Source organism: Hippocampus comes, unplaced genomic scaffold (assembly GCF_001891065.2).
Source record: "Hippocampus comes isolate QL1 unplaced genomic scaffold, H_comes_QL1_v1.1 scaffold299, whole genome shotgun sequence".
NCBI classification, from domain to species: domain Eukaryota; kingdom Metazoa; phylum Chordata; class Actinopteri; order Syngnathiformes; family Syngnathidae; genus Hippocampus; species Hippocampus comes.
In genome coordinates, this window is record NW_017805694.1 from 972715 (window position 1) to 987492 (window position 14778).

The 14778-nt window shown below is 48.9% G+C and overlaps 2 protein-coding genes across 5 annotated transcripts in view; both read right to left on the reverse strand.

The window, feature by feature from the left end:
- Nucleotides 1-8462, reverse strand: part of LOC109522994 (non-muscle caldesmon-like) — a 15153-nt gene extending 6691 nt beyond the window's left edge. For 2 of the 3 annotated variants that reach the window (XM_019881824.1, XM_019881825.1), the window contains exons 1-9: nt 7592-8462; nt 3996-4136; nt 2926-3226; nt 2144-2283; nt 1840-2077; nt 1561-1686; nt 701-744; nt 401-482; nt 142-279 (exon numbers count right to left, since the gene is read on the reverse strand). In XM_019881824.1, the coding sequence (XP_019737383.1) occupies nt 142-279; nt 401-482; nt 701-744; nt 1561-1686; nt 1840-2077; nt 2144-2283; nt 2926-3226; nt 3996-4136; nt 7592-7650 (1269 nt within the window). In that variant the 5' untranslated portion in view covers nt 7651-8462. The remainder of the gene's footprint in view (nt 1-141; nt 280-400; nt 483-700; nt 745-1560; nt 1687-1839; nt 2078-2143; nt 2284-2925; nt 3227-3995; nt 4137-7591) is intronic. The other variant, XM_019881826.1, reaches the window with a different exon arrangement.
- Nucleotides 8463-10113: 1651 nt separating this feature from the next.
- LOC109522917 (troponin I, fast skeletal muscle-like) overlaps nt 10114-14778 on the reverse strand; it is a 5884-nt gene continuing 1219 nt past the window's right edge. The window contains exons 2-7 of one of the 2 annotated variants that reach the window (XM_019881748.1): nt 14636-14670; nt 13764-13803; nt 13561-13689; nt 12325-12414; nt 11619-11792; nt 10114-10774 (exon numbers count right to left, since the gene is read on the reverse strand). In XM_019881748.1, the coding sequence (XP_019737307.1) occupies nt 10697-10774; nt 11619-11792; nt 12325-12414; nt 13561-13689; nt 13764-13803; nt 14636-14643 (519 nt within the window). In that variant the 5' untranslated portion in view covers nt 14644-14670 and the 3' untranslated portion in view covers nt 10114-10696. The remainder of the gene's footprint in view (nt 10775-11618; nt 11793-12324; nt 12415-13560; nt 13690-13763; nt 13804-14635; nt 14671-14778) is intronic. The other variant, XM_019881747.1, reaches the window with a different exon arrangement.

Genomic DNA, 14778 nt, shown 5'->3' on the forward strand with positions numbered 1-14778 from the left:
CCCCCCCCCATGTGACCACCCACCAGAGACGCAAACAGGGCAAGAACTCCATGCCAGATAGTTGGACGTGAATACGACTTTGATGAAAGCATCTTTGGAGACCAACGAGCCTCCAGTTGTCCGCCTTCGGGCACGGCTTACCCGACAAGTTGTCGTTTTGGGCGGACCTCCGGTCCGCGCCTCGCCGGCCTCGAACAAGACCTTCTTGGAGTTGACGGCCTCCAGCGCGTTGGGAAGGTTCGTCGCCGGGGCCTTGGAGCCTCGAGGTTCCTGAGAGTTCTGGACACCGAGCGACACCGTCAGCAACTTGCCAATGTCAAACGTTGGAGGTCCCCAAAAATCGGTTGTCGCTCATCTCAAATTACGATCTCTGCAATTTGCTCAAAGCGTGCGGGCGTACCTCCACGGCGTGCGCGTACTGCTCCATCTTGTCGTCGATGTTGCTGACGAGGACGACCGCCGGCATCTTTTTGAAACTGTTACTGAAGACGACGACAACAATAAAAGCTGACCTTGTTGCCACGGCGACAAGACACAGAAGCAACCACCCGTCTCGCGGCAATTCGGCTTAAAGCTCCGGAAAACATTTTGTGAAACTGAAAGTCAAACAAATGTCAAGGGTGCCCCCAAGACAGCCGGGAGAAGCTCCGGCACGCCCGCCACCCTCCCGATTGGGATGGCGGGCGGAGGAAACGATCACCTTTTCTTCAGGGAGCGGCTGAGCGACTCGGTCCTCTCTGTCATCTGCGAATCACAAGACAAACGCGGGAAATCTTGAAGGAGCCGGAGAAAGACGTTGAGAAAAGATTCTCATTTGCAATTAGTGGTCGCCGGGTACATAACAATCATCATAATAACAATCATCCATTTTTATTTCAGTGTATGTGGAGCTGATTGTAAAATCAACATGACCATTGGATCAAAATCGATTCTCTCGTATTCTATCGGTGGCAGGAAAGTCGGAGCAATTTTGGTGGATCATTTCAAAACAAGCACGCAGAATTTACTTTTGACTCCACATTTGAAAATAGATCAATTGCACATTTGATTAAAAAAAAATATATGATTGTTCTTCTGATCATTATTTGTCATATTTTTAAGAGACATATTTGACGTCAGAGTGGACCAAATTATGACGAGGTAGTTTCATACATCATCAGGAAGCGTCTTCTTCTTATCATTCTTCTTACTCTTCTTTGCATCGATATGAAAATCCCTTTCAACGACGTTCAGTCTTGGGCTTCATTTTCACTGATTCTAAAGGCCAAGAAAAGCAATTGATATCGATTCTATTCAAATATTTAATCAATTGTCCCGTCGTATCTATCAGTGAGGGCGGAATTGAGATTATTTTTTTACATTTTATGTCCAACCATTTCAGAAGGCCTGGAACCCCCCCCCCCACCCCCCAACCCATTTAACTTGATTTCAAGCTGGACTATCCAAACGGGCAAACACGCGAAGGGCTTGTTTTTTTTTGTTGCCGCGGAAACATGACGCAAAGGTGCCGGCGCTGGCCCCCACAAAGTCCACAAAGGCGGTCGCCGGGCAACCATTTACTTTGTGCGTGGGCGTCTTGACGGGGCTGAAGGCCTCTGGCGGGTCGCCGCCGCTCAACATCTTCATCCTCTCGGCCGCGTCCATCCTCCTCCTCGCCACCTCCTCCTTCATGCGCTCGTGCTCCTCCTGTCAATCACACATTCAGAGCCAATCAACCCCTCCGTCCCGTCAATCAAGAATCGATAAATCAACAAAGCGGACAGCCCTCTCCCCTCCAACAAAGTGGTCAAATCCGACCCCGATCAAAAGCGAGCGAGTGAGACGTGAGGCATGACTCGCCTCCTCGTTGGCGAGGCGCTGCCGTCGCTCGTCTTGCTGCCGTCGTTCCTCCTGGCTTCGGAGGCGTCTCCTCAGCTCTCTCCTCCCCGCCAGCTCCTCCAGCTCCTGCTCGGCCCGGGCGTGTCGGCGCTTCAGCTGCTCCAGCTCCTGGCTCTCCTTCTCCCGGAGGCCCTGCCGGATCTTCTCCAGGCGACGCTCCGCCTCCAGGCCGGCCTCCGTCTCGCCCCGCTCGGCGCACCTGCTGCACGAACGCCAATGCTGTCGCTCCGCCGCTGTGGTCGGTGTGTCGCGTGCGAGCATCTACCTGGGGGACTTGCTCTTTGATTGGTCGCCGGTGTGCCGGGATGTCACTTCCCGTTGGCCGGCATCTGCGTCCGCTTTGGAATCTCGGAGAAGGAAAACTTTGGCGGTGGATGGCACTCGGGTCGGTTGCCGTTCCTCCACCTGGACACCGGAACCCCACAAAGTGCAACCGTGACCGACACGGGAACAACCGCGCGAGAACCACAACGCCAGGGGCGCATGTCCGGAACCGTACCTCACAAAAAAAACACAACCAGGCCGTGGACACACAGCGACACAGAGAGTATACACAAGAACCAAGCAGGAATCTTTCGAAAACCACATGAGACCGGCACAAGAACTAATCAGAAACCAGAGTGGAAAGACGAAAGAGCCCAACAGGAAGCATCCGAGAACCAAGCGGGAACGACGCAACCACTTCAGCAGCCAGACAAGAACTACACGCAAAGCACGCAAGAAGCAAGCACAACCACGACCTGAAAAACTACACAAGACCCAAGTGGGAACCAAACGAGAGCCGCACCCAAGGATGACTTTCGAAGCACACAGGAACTGCGACAGAGTAACACCAAAAACAAACAGAAACCAGACGAGAATCAGTGGTACCACACGGGAACCAGAAGGGACCCGAAAAAAGAAAGAACCAAGAACCACACAAGACCCCACCAGGAACCAAACAAGAGGAACAACTGAAACCCAAAACAGTCGGACGGACGCAAAGCCAAGTCGCGGTCAACTTGGAAGCCGATCGAGAAACGCCGGTGGGCCGCCGCGATTGGTCACCTGACTGCGTCGGAGCGAATCCGGCCGGTCTGTCTGCGGCCTCGGCTTGCCGCCTTCACCTTCCTCACCGCACCGAACGCGAGCGGAGGAAGACGGAGCCCAAATGCCGGAGGGGGCGGGGCGGGGGTCTTCCGGCGCTGCCTCGAAGGCGTCGCCGTTGCGCCGGTCCTCGTCCTCCGGCCGCCATCCCTCGGCGCCCTCTGGGGGGCGCTGTGGTCCGCTCTGCTGCCGGCGCTGCGTCCAGTCGCCGAAGCCTTCGTCTTCCTCCGGCGAGGGCGACGGCGAGCGGCCAGGCTTCGATCTGGGCGAGGGAGAAACGGCGTCGGGAGCTGAATTGGGGGATTCGATGGACGTTACGCTGAACATGAACATGAAGCTCGAGCGCCCACCGGACGCAGAGGAAGACGGTCATGCCCGCAACCTCGAAAAAAAATGTTGTTTTGTTATTTTCAGACTTTGATGTGGACAGAGGTCGAGATGGCCGCGAGTCTGGTGGCTTACTAGGGTCACCTGGAAAGGTTTTTTTTTTTTTTTTTTTTAAAGATTTCAGCAAACGATTCAAAAAGGACGTCACATCCGCTCCGAACATTTCTCCGGGACGAGACGCAAAAAATGGCAACTACCACACACCGATCAAATATCGCTTCATTTTCTCAATCCCTTTTCTCATCAATACTCCTGGAGGTCCACTTTCAGCATTTTTGACTGTCCCCAACTTGGCTCACGGCGGCCGGGTTAAAAATAAACAAATAAAAGCCTCGTGCCGCACACTTGCTTTGGTCCACGAGGTCAGTTATCTCGACCATGGCAAGTCCGCCTCGCTTTGTTCGCTCAAACGGCAGCTGGAGCGCGAGTCGATATTTGTTTTCAACAATCGCCGCAAAGAAAATCCTCCAAACGCAATCAACCATTCAAGACGACGGCAATCAACAAGGCCCGGATTGGTCGCCAGCCAGGGAGGGTGGCAAGTTCGGAGCAAGCGACGACTGCGGCAGACGCGACGTCATGCACATTCTTTGCAAGTTGTGTCACACCAGCTGGTGCGTGCGCTCGTGCGCGAGACGACTTACGCGTGTTGGTCGTCCGTCGGGTCGGCGGCGCGCTCGGCGGGCGCCGCGTCGCTGTTCCTGCGACACGACTGGTCTCTGGCTCGTCTCCTGCGTTCGCGTTCCGCTTCCTCGGCGTCCTCGACGCTCCTCTGAGCGGTCAACCTGCCACCACATCAGATGCCTTCAGCTCGGTCGGATGGATGCCTTTCCGGGCGCACGACGTGTTGACTTGCACCCGCCACCTCGCCGCCACGAGCGGATCACACCAAGACCAATCTGCGTGTTCTGTTTTTTTTTAATGACGTGTTAGGGCTCGTTTGTAGACACGAAAGACGAGTGAAGAGAAGTCTGAAGAGTCCCCGAAGACGCGACGTCATCGGCCGAATGATGCAACGTTGACGTCAACAATAATGACAGGCCAGGCAAGCAGACGAGAGGACGTCGTGACGAGTAGTGACTCGTCTTCCAGACATTTGTCGACGTGCGACGAGCTCAGATTATATTCAACTCAAAACACTTTCAACTTGGAGGGACTACAAAGCACGAGCACAGGCAGCACTTGGATGGAAATAGACACATTCAGAGCATATTTTAAAGCAAAGCTGTGAAGCCCAAACGTTGTCTTGACACCTCGGCCAAGTGCGCTAACAGCAACTCGCCCGCTAGGCTAACACAGTGAATGAAATTGTTGTTGAAGCACTCGAATAGAGTCTTTTTTACGATTCAAGCTAAGTCGCACAAAACTAACATCGGAACATTCGAACAATCGAGGTAGGCTAACGCTAGCCCTGTTCGGCATGCTAACACACCGCATCCATTCGTCGTGAAGACCGTCTGGAATTTGAATGGGGAAATCGGTTATTGATTTTAAAGATGCCGATGCATTTGAAGTCCACTTTCCAAAATATTTGGAGATCGTCGTTTATTGGCGAGATCGATCTTGAAAGGAAATGGCACATTGACAACTTGATTCAAATGGATGACAACAAAGGCCTCGTCCCCTCTGGGACGGAGCCAGACCGAATCCAATCGGACAACAATCAAACCGCATCGAATCAAATCGTCCTTGAATCATTTCGCCCGCCACGTATCGAAAACCGTCGCGGATCATCTTTTATGGCGAGATGTGCACCCCCCCGCTAGAACGCGCGGATAATCTGACTCGAGAGACAACGCTTGGACATTCGGAAGGGGAAGCAGGAAACAGGAAATAAGATGAGAGCAAGTGTGCAGTGTTTATGCTCTTCAGCCGCAGACACTCTGAGTGGGGGACGGGTCAAGTGAAGGCAGGGGGGCTCGAAGCGGATGGGGGTGGGGTGGGGTGGGGTTCTCAATCCCCTGTCAATCAATCTAATAACACCCCTGCCTTGAAAAAAAACATTCCTCAGGCCCTTATCTGCTCGCATCGTAAATGCGTGTGTGTATTTGTGTTTGCGTGTGTGTATCTGTCTGGTGTGTTTGCGCATGCGTGTGTGTGTGTGTGTGTGTGGGAGGGGGGGTCATAGGTTGCAGTCTGTTTACAGCTGTTCTGCTTCCTGAAGGATGACATCATCACCTCGATGAGATAAACACACATTCACCGGGTTTTTTTTTGGGGGTGGGGGGGCTGCATAACTCCTGCAGCATTTCAAAATAAAAGCCATGCCTGAAACATGTCAAAATAAAACTGATAAGAAATCCAGCGTCGTTCCATTGGGATGACGTCGCTGCGCCGCCACGGAAACCAGCCGCCTGGTTTCTGTTTCGGAGATGAGATGATAAGGTGACGTTCACGGCTGTTTGACCAATGGGTGAGTTGACACCTGGCCCCGCCTCCCGCTTTCATCACTCAGACGTGACCCCACCACAGACGGCGTTCTCGGTGATGATGTCGCACTGACTCGCCGTTGGCTGTCCCGGTGACGCGGGCGGCGCTCAGTGACGACATCGCGTCTCGTTTGCGCAAAGCGGCCATATTGACTTTATTTGTACGCTTTTGATCAATCTCCAGCACACCATTAATCAATGTAAAACACGTTACCTTCGCCTATTAACAATTTTTAAAAAAATAATTACAAGGGCCCAATCGATGTGGATTTTGTGAGGCCGATTCAGATAAAACTAATAACCAATTTCTTATATAATAAATAATAAGTAAGATATATATATCTCAAGAAATATTTTGTATCCATTTTTTATAAATGTCATTATTTTTGTCTCGTGTTTTAGTGTGTTGAAAATCTCCACCGATTAATCTGTTGGGCCCTCATAATTCCTTTGTTTGGGGTGACGATTTCCGATCACGAAATCTTCATGTGAAGTGATCAAGAAAGCGGAATTGTGTTTGCTCTTTTGAGCTTTGGAGGCTCCTCGTTCACTTTTTCTCCCCTGTGGCGGTTTGAGAACGCTTGAGCGGGTCACCTTTGACCTCTGAAACCGGCACCGCTTCCTATCCAGTCGCAAACCACCACGATCTCGCTCCTGTCCCCAAATTGAGGTCGACGTGTTGTGCACTCGCGTATTCCAAATCCCCGAAAGCCTAAAACCTTTGCGACACACAAAACCCCCCCCCCCGGTCATCCCAGCAGGAGCTCGCTAAGCAGCAAACATCAAACATACATACTGATAGTCATCCGAAAGCAAACTAAAGGGTGCAGTTTCTCCTTAGGAGTGAGTTCCATATCTTCTTTCGGGTTCTCCCGTGGTCCAAAAGTTGCGTTGCGGCCGTTGGCTCGCTCTTTGGCCTCTCTTTTGCATTTCGACGACTTCTTAAGCATCTACCCATGAAGAGCTCACTTTTGTACTCGGTCGGCGTCAACCAAATCAGGCAAAACCGAAAGACCTTCCGCGCCAAAAAAGCTCTCCCAATAAATCGCCCCGCTGTAACAAATATCAGCAGGAGACGTCAAATGCTGAACGTTCGCTTCCAGGAAGTGGCCAGCACTGACTAATCAAGTCATGCAAAGTTCAATCAAGAGTTTTGGAATGCACCCATACAATCTGGAATTTGGCCTGCGGGTCTATCGGGAGCAGAACCCCAAAAAAAGGCTGTTGGTGTGAAGTGGCTATTTTGCGGTCATTTGGCTTGTTTCCGGGGTTCTTCCCAGAGTCAACTTGTGCTCCCGTTTCTTGTTTTTAGGTTTGAGTTGCTGTGGTAGCCAAGCTGGTAGGTGTCAAAGTCACATTTGCATGTTTTTCCCCCCCCAAAAAATAAATAAATAAACACAATTTTTTTTTTCTCCCCTGGCTCGCTTTTTGGTCTGAAACCGGCGTTTGTGGTGAAAGCAACCCACGTTCTGCTGCGAATGGCTTGAAGAACGTAAACAGCTACAAATAAAACTTTTCTGTCTGAGACAAAGAGTCTCCTCTTTCTTTTGGTAGTTTTGCTCTGGTGGGGTTTTTCTTTTTTTTTTTTTTTTTTAGTGTCGGCACTCCTGGGAGTGAAGATCAGGGGATGTCGTTGCTATTTGTCAACAGTGGCCATGCGAAGCCCTTTGAGGATTTTGGTGAAGGTCTACAGAAATAAACATGACTTGTACATTGTGACAGAACACGATTCTGTGAAGGAAAACTCCAATCAAGCGTCATCCATCACAATTATCCGGACGACGGCGTCATTGAAAGTTGAGCGGACCGACCTGATGAGGTTCTGGAGACCTTGTCTGCTGGAGTTTCTCCTCAGCAGTGCGGCGGACATCTTCGGGCTTCTTCTGGTCGCTCCTCGCTGAAGGCGGCGACCGGCTTCACGAGTTGCCTGGCGCTGCTGCTTCTTCTTCCTGTCCCGTGGGGGCTCGTCCGGGCTGGCCGAAGTGGTGTGGAGCCGCTGCGCCGCTGCTCCCTGTGGGCTTCTTTTGGGCTTGCCGTGGGGTTTCCGCCGCACTTGTGTTGCGCTTGGGCTGCTGCTGGCTCTTTTGTTGCCACTCGCTCACTCTCTTCCCTCCCCTCCACGGCGTGTCGGGAATGTCGGAGGGTGGGTGGGAATGCGTGGTGGGGGGGGCGTGGAGGGCAGGCAGGGTTTAGTCATCACAGCCCCCCCCCCCCCAATGCTCCCCCTTCTGTTGTCCTACATGTGGTTTCCATTGAGAGTGGCTCAGCATCCTTCTGGTCGTCCCGTGTGTAGGTGTGGGGAGGGGGGGGGTGAAAGATGATTCCTGCCTCCCCATTCCCAAAAGCTCTGTAACCCCACCCTCCCCCCCTGCCCCCCTCAGACACCCCAACATTTTCATCTGCTAGCGATTGAAAGCAGATGCCAGGATGGAGAAAGTGTTTTGCTCCAGTTGTTTTTTAAGTGTTTATTGTGGGGCTGGGCAGGAGTTTGTTGTCACAAAGGTTGCCATGGTGACAGCACTCACTCTCAAGTGTGTGTGTGTGTGTGTGCGTGTGTGTGTGTGTGTGTGTGTGTGTGTGTGTGTATGCGTGGTCATACGGGCAAGTTTGTTGACAAGTACTCCATAGCCACACTTTGGGAAATCCTCAACGTCAGGCTTTCAAAGCAGATGTGTTTCTTCTGGGCTTAGAACAAAATCAGAGAACTAATTGAGCACACCACGCAGTAGAAAAAGAAAAACAAAGTGAAATATTCTTCCGAAAATTGATCGTCAGTGCGCACCATCAACGAGATGAGACTCACCAACGCAACTTCCTGGTAGCTCTTGCCTGATGCTACGGCGGGAAGCAGGTGCCATACCGTGCGCTGTTGCGTCACTTCCGTCATGATTTACTAACGTTTATTCATCACTCCCGTGACATAACGTTGCAACGGTTGACCCTCGCTTCGGCAGGTAGCGCGGAGTGCGACGTCAGACTGGGTGACTTCGTTGCGCCGGACACGTGACGCAGCTTTCAAACGCGGAAGTGGCGGCGGGCAGTTCACGGAGCGGAAGTGGCTCAGCCTGGCACGCATCAAGTGACGAGAAAAGACGACCTCTACTGGCTAAACACGGCACGCCCCTACAAATGAGCCTCAACGTCCACACTCGCGTCCTACGACAGGTGGCGCTGCAACACCTCACTCACTACAATGTGCACATTTGAGTCCATTGGAGAGAACAACCTCACTCACAACCCGCCAGATGACCGATCAAGTCCAAACCGGTCAAGAGAAACGATTTGTTTTTGTGTGGCTCTCGGAAGACCGTTTCACTGAAAACCATGAGTGGAGCGACACCAAAAGTCCCAAGAAGCCATGCTTGAAAAGACATTTTGGGTCAATCACAGGGCTCGTACTTTGGCTTCTGACAAATCGTAACTCATCTTATAGATTTTATTATTTTCGTCACCTAAGACTTTCACTGAGGAATATGAAATTGAACGGTCATGTCTGTTGTACGTTAGAGCCACAAAATGTCTCCCAAAAACACAAGTCTGCCATTTTGGTTGAAAGCTGCCGTTTTACTGCTATTTACGGGGATCTTTGTGGAGATGTTTCCTTCCTCAACAGACACGATTCCTCAAATCCAATGTCAAAACCCTCCAGGAATATTTCTCTCACACACACACACACACACACACACACGCGCACGCACGCACGCACGCACGCACGCACGCGCACGCGCGACTTTCCAGAAGATTCTCTGGATAAAAACAACAACTATAATGAGAGAAAACTTAATTCCATGATTGTGAAAGCGTGGAATGTTCCACTATGAGGTTCAAGTTTGACTTGAACATGATTGTCTCTCTGGAGCACCATGTGTGGGTTTTGTGATGGTTCTGCGTGTAAAAGTTCTGCGGGGAGCCTAAAAGTGCCGATGGAGACCGACGGCCCAAAAATAACCCGGAGGTGTCTCCTCACACCCTCCAAGCACCACTTCTGCCTCCTCCAGAGGGCCGACGAGAAGGTTAAAGTTAGATTGTGGAGGAAACCTTAGAACCTTGGACCTCTGGCAGACCAGTGCCATGTAAGGAGTGACAACCGAGTACATTTTATTCATCGAGCAGTGTTTCACATCGGTGTATGTAGAATAGCCCGGTTGTACATTGGCTATATCAAATACAGAATCACAAGACAAAAAAAAAAAAAAAAAAAAAATCACGAATAAAGATAGCCTTGCAAAATGGCCGTCTCAACCAATGTGGTTTTGACTGCTTCTTAAATTCAAATTGAAATTGTGTGTGTTTTCTTTTTCTTGTTTTTTTTTTTTTTTTTTTTTTTTTTTTTTTTTTTTTTGCTTGTTATGGTTTCAGAGGCTGCTTCCAGGGGGGCACCACTTGGTCTTTGGGGGTATTTTTAACATGCCATTTGAGCTCAATGATGTACCAGTGTGGTGGTGATGGTGATGGGAAGTCATTCTTGAGCAAAGGCTGGACTCTTTAGGTTGGGGTCCCAAACATGCGGTCTCCAAATACTTTAATTTAAAAAAAAAAAAAAAAGAAATCCGAGTGGACGTTTTATTGAGTACATTTTATTTTCAATTTCAATGATTACTATTTACACTTATTTTTTCGTGTCATAATTTTTACAACTGATCGTCTTATTTTCATTGATTTGCTGATTATTTTGAATGTTTTAGTTCACATTGAAATTGTACTTGCAGAGCTATTTTCCCACAATCTATTTTGAAAATTGGAAACCAATAAGCACGTTATAATTTTGCGAGCCGGAGGAATAAAATGAGTCCTTTTCAAACGAGCGGTTACGTTTTTATCTTTATGTTGTGCGTGTCCAATGTGGTGGTGGGGGTGGGGGGGGGGGTTGACCAAGGCATGGGAATAAAAGTGATCACTATGTATTATTTGGAGCTTTAGGAGGTCTCAAACATCTTCTTCCTGTCGGCCTTGTCCTCGATGTTCTTGCGCCAGTCGCCGACCGCCTCTGTGGGCTGAAGCGGACAACAGCACAAGCGCACGCGATGGCGTTAGCACGAGCAGGCTAACATTAGCCTACTTGCAAATTCGAACCGGGACTGAAGCCCTGTTTCACTGAAGTTTAAATTTGGTCTGAAAAGAAATTGCTTGAAATGAAATCAAATCCAAGTGGACCATATCAAAGCAGACTTTCGAGTCAACTGACCTGAATTGGTCGGAACCAATTTTGGAGCAATTCTCAGGCACACCGAATTCAACCAAACTGAATCAAACATTACAGAACGGATTCTAATGGATCGAATTGAAACCAAATCAAATTCAAGAATCGAGTCCGGATTGATTGGAATGAAACCGGACCAAAAGGAATCAAATCAACTGAACGGATTTAAGTCGAACGTCACCGAGGCGATTCAAAAGATATCAAACTAGTTGACTCGATAACCGTGGAACCGATTCGGAATTGAGTGGAACTGAAATCAAATCAAAAGGAATCCAAGCAAACAGAGTGAACGGAACCACTTCTGTTCCCGTTTGAATGAACTGAGCTGGAACCAAAAAGCGAAATTGTTCAAAGTGAACGGACTCAAACTGCCACTTTGAAGGCAGTTGATCCGATCAGGAGCCAATCTTCAAGCCAAGCGAATTGGACCGAACGCCAGAGAAGCGAGTCCAAATCGAGTCGGAGGAAATCACATCGACTGATTCAGTACCCGATGAGAAATGGATTCCAAACGTGATGAAAGCAAACGTAATCAAAGGCGCCGCCTTGGACGGCACCGATTCAAATCAAGCGGACCCAAATGGGAGTCAGAACGAAATGGAACGGAAGAAGCGCTCGCGCCGGCGTTGCTGACTGACCTCCTCCTTGACCTCCTTCTTGACCTGCTTGAGGTTGGACCTGAGGTCGATGGTGGTCTTGTGCTTGCCCCCGAGGAGGGCCTGCAACATGGCGTCGGCCGACATGCGCACCTTCTTCAGCGCCGGCTTCTTGACGCCCGCCAGCTCCACCACCTTCAGTCTCAGGTCCTGGATCTGAGAGCAACCGTCACATTTCCACAAGCTATGTTGCGTTGAGCGCCGTGCCGCCTTGACTTACGAGAAACGAGGTTTTTAACGTACAAGCCCTGGCTTAGACGATTTGTATTTTTTTGGGGGGGGGGGGCTTCACGTTCCCAGACAAAAGTTCTGTTACGGGTGATCTTCAGAGCAAAGTGGAATAATACACGGAGCGATTTAAGTTAGCTAATGCCCCCGAATGTGGGCAAGGCGAGCCACGGTTGCGGATCAACTTTCAGTCTTTGATTGGATGAGATAAACAGCGGAACACACAAGCACGAAATGAAAACACTCGCAAAGAACTTGGAGAGGATGCTTGAACACAACTTCCACCATCAGCGTTTTTCAGGCGAGGGATGGGGGGGGGGGGGGGGGGAAAAAAAACGGTTTCGCTTCATATCGGTGGTGAAAATGGATTTGATTAATTCGATCGAGTTTCCAGCTCGGCGACAGAAGAGTCGCAACTCGTACGTCAAGGTTGGCGGCAAATCTTTTCGACGACGGTTACCTCAATGTCGAACTTCAGCACTTTGGCTTCCACATCGTAGCGAGCGTCGTCAATCTTGTCGATGGTTGATTGAAGCTTCTTGCAGATTTCCTGTTGGGGAACGATTCCAAAAACAAGCTCACGTGAGCGCTGACAAAATAGGCACAAACGGAACTTTCAAATGTGGTTCGAGCAGCGGGCGACTGAACGTTTCTCATGTATTCCGCTTGTGATCGGGAGAAAAGCTAAAGAGAATGCAAGCACTCTCCTTTGTTTTGGCAAACCCATGCTAGCACTCTTTCGAGAGTTCCTCATGTGACCTGAGCGTTTTTTGGAGAAGCTATAACTAATTTAAAAAAAATGAAAAAAAAAAAAAAAAACGCTGAAACATTTTTTGCATTTGACTTGCTTGCACTCGAGCACAATGCTAACACAGTTTGGCATCTTTGAAAGGTTAACACTTCTGACAATGGCAAAGCTATTTTGCGGGTTCACCGTCTGCAGTATTCGGTCTGTTCGCCTGTGAGCGTTAATGACAATTTGAACAATAGTTCGCATTTAAATGGGCTCACACTTGTGTCTCAGGTTCTCCACATGCATTGAGACAAAAGATAAGGACAACGCAAAAAGAAATTTGCGTTTGGCCTGTTAGCCGGTAGGCTAACCCTCATAACAAGGCCATCATAACGTGAATGATGCCGCGAACACAGTTTCGCACGTTCTCCTCCAGCACGCAATCTGGCTACGGAAGTGGCGAAACACTTTTCGACTCATCATGGACGACTCAACGATGATCGAATGAACCAACGGCTGTTTTGATCATCGCTTACTGAAGGCTAATTGTCCAAATCCTCATCCAGCAGAAAATATTTTCCGATTTCTGTGGTCCTTCATGAAATCAAAATAAGACATTTGCAAACATCTGCTTTGACTTTGGAGAACGATGAACGCTTTGGTCGATTTTCTGGCATGTTACCAAATCATCATTCATTTATGTTTATGCATTTTCTGCTCTGTCAATTTGAAATGCCGTCCTAGTTTTGAATGAAAATGAAAACTGTTTTTTGTAATCCATTTCATGGTTCAATTTAAAAAAATCGATTATTAAAATAAACCTCGGCTAAGGCTAATGCAAATACGTTTTTTATGTTTCCCCCCCCCCCACATCCAAGTCTATGTTGTGTGTTTGTTTTTGTTGGAGTTTTTTGTTTACGGCAATCTGATTGGTCAGCAGCAAAGAGGGGCGGTCTATCTCACCACTAGGCTGGCCATGTCGCCACTGAGGTCCGGGTTGGGGCAGGTCTCGGCCATGTAGACCTCCTTGGCCACCTCCAGGTCTTTCTTCTCCTGCTCGATCCAATTGGCAGCGATCTGAAGCATCAAACTCTGCAGGCCGATGAAATTCATCGCGATCGTTAGCACCGTTAGCTTCGCTGGCATCGCTCGCGCAGTAATCTCACCTTGAGATGATGCCGGCGACTGGACGTCATCTTCTTTGAACTGTGACAGGGAGTTGTCCAATTTGACGAATGTTAACAGTTAGCGTAGCATCACCGTACGATTAAAAAGAACATTGCTCTCATTTTCCAATTTTTTATCGGGAAAACTAAAGTTTCTTCTCCTTGTTTTTGTTATGTTATGAAAAGTTTTGAAAGATATTAAGAATTTTTTTTATTTTTTATTTTTTTACGAGAAAACTTTTTGGAACAAAGTTTCAAAAAGTATGAAATCACAAAATACAACGTCAAACCGGTAACATTTCATGCTTGGCCACTTTTCAACCGTGCTAGCAGCACAGCAGCCGCGGCTAACGTCAGCTTGTACGTGGCTCACATACGTTTGGCTGCGTGTTGCGTGCATGATCATGAGAGACGGGGGGGGGGGGGCTGGGGGGGGCCGCATTCAACTATTGCGAGCCGCTTGAAAAATGCCAGACTGCACCTTTGCCAAAGTCCTTCTCTTGTGAATGCTCTCAAATAAGTTTGAAAGCTCATCACAAGTGATCAAAAAAGTGACAGCTTTCATAAAAGGTGCAAGTTATTTCCAAATATATATTTAAAAAAAAGTTATGGGAATTTTTTTTTCAATTGAAAACGTGAAAAATCTTTTCACGCGCACGTAATAAGTGACAAGAATTTTCTGGAAAAAAAGGTGAAAGCAAAGACACAAAGTACAATGTATGATGACTGGTCGGCGGGGAGCGAGTTTTTGTTTTACTCGGATAGCTTTAGATCAACATTGAAACATTTATTTAGTTGATAAAAAAACGTTTTTAAAAGGATTATTTCAGAAAATCATCGGACAGTAAAGCGTGGAGCAAAGCGTGACTCACTCAGACATGTTGGCTCTTGTTGGTCAGCAGCGTCTGTTGAAGACAAAAACAAATGCCGGCAGTCAATTTGGCAGCTCGGGGAAATGGAAGCTCCGCCCACGTTCGCACCACCTGCACCTGCGACCTCAAAAAAGCTAAATCGG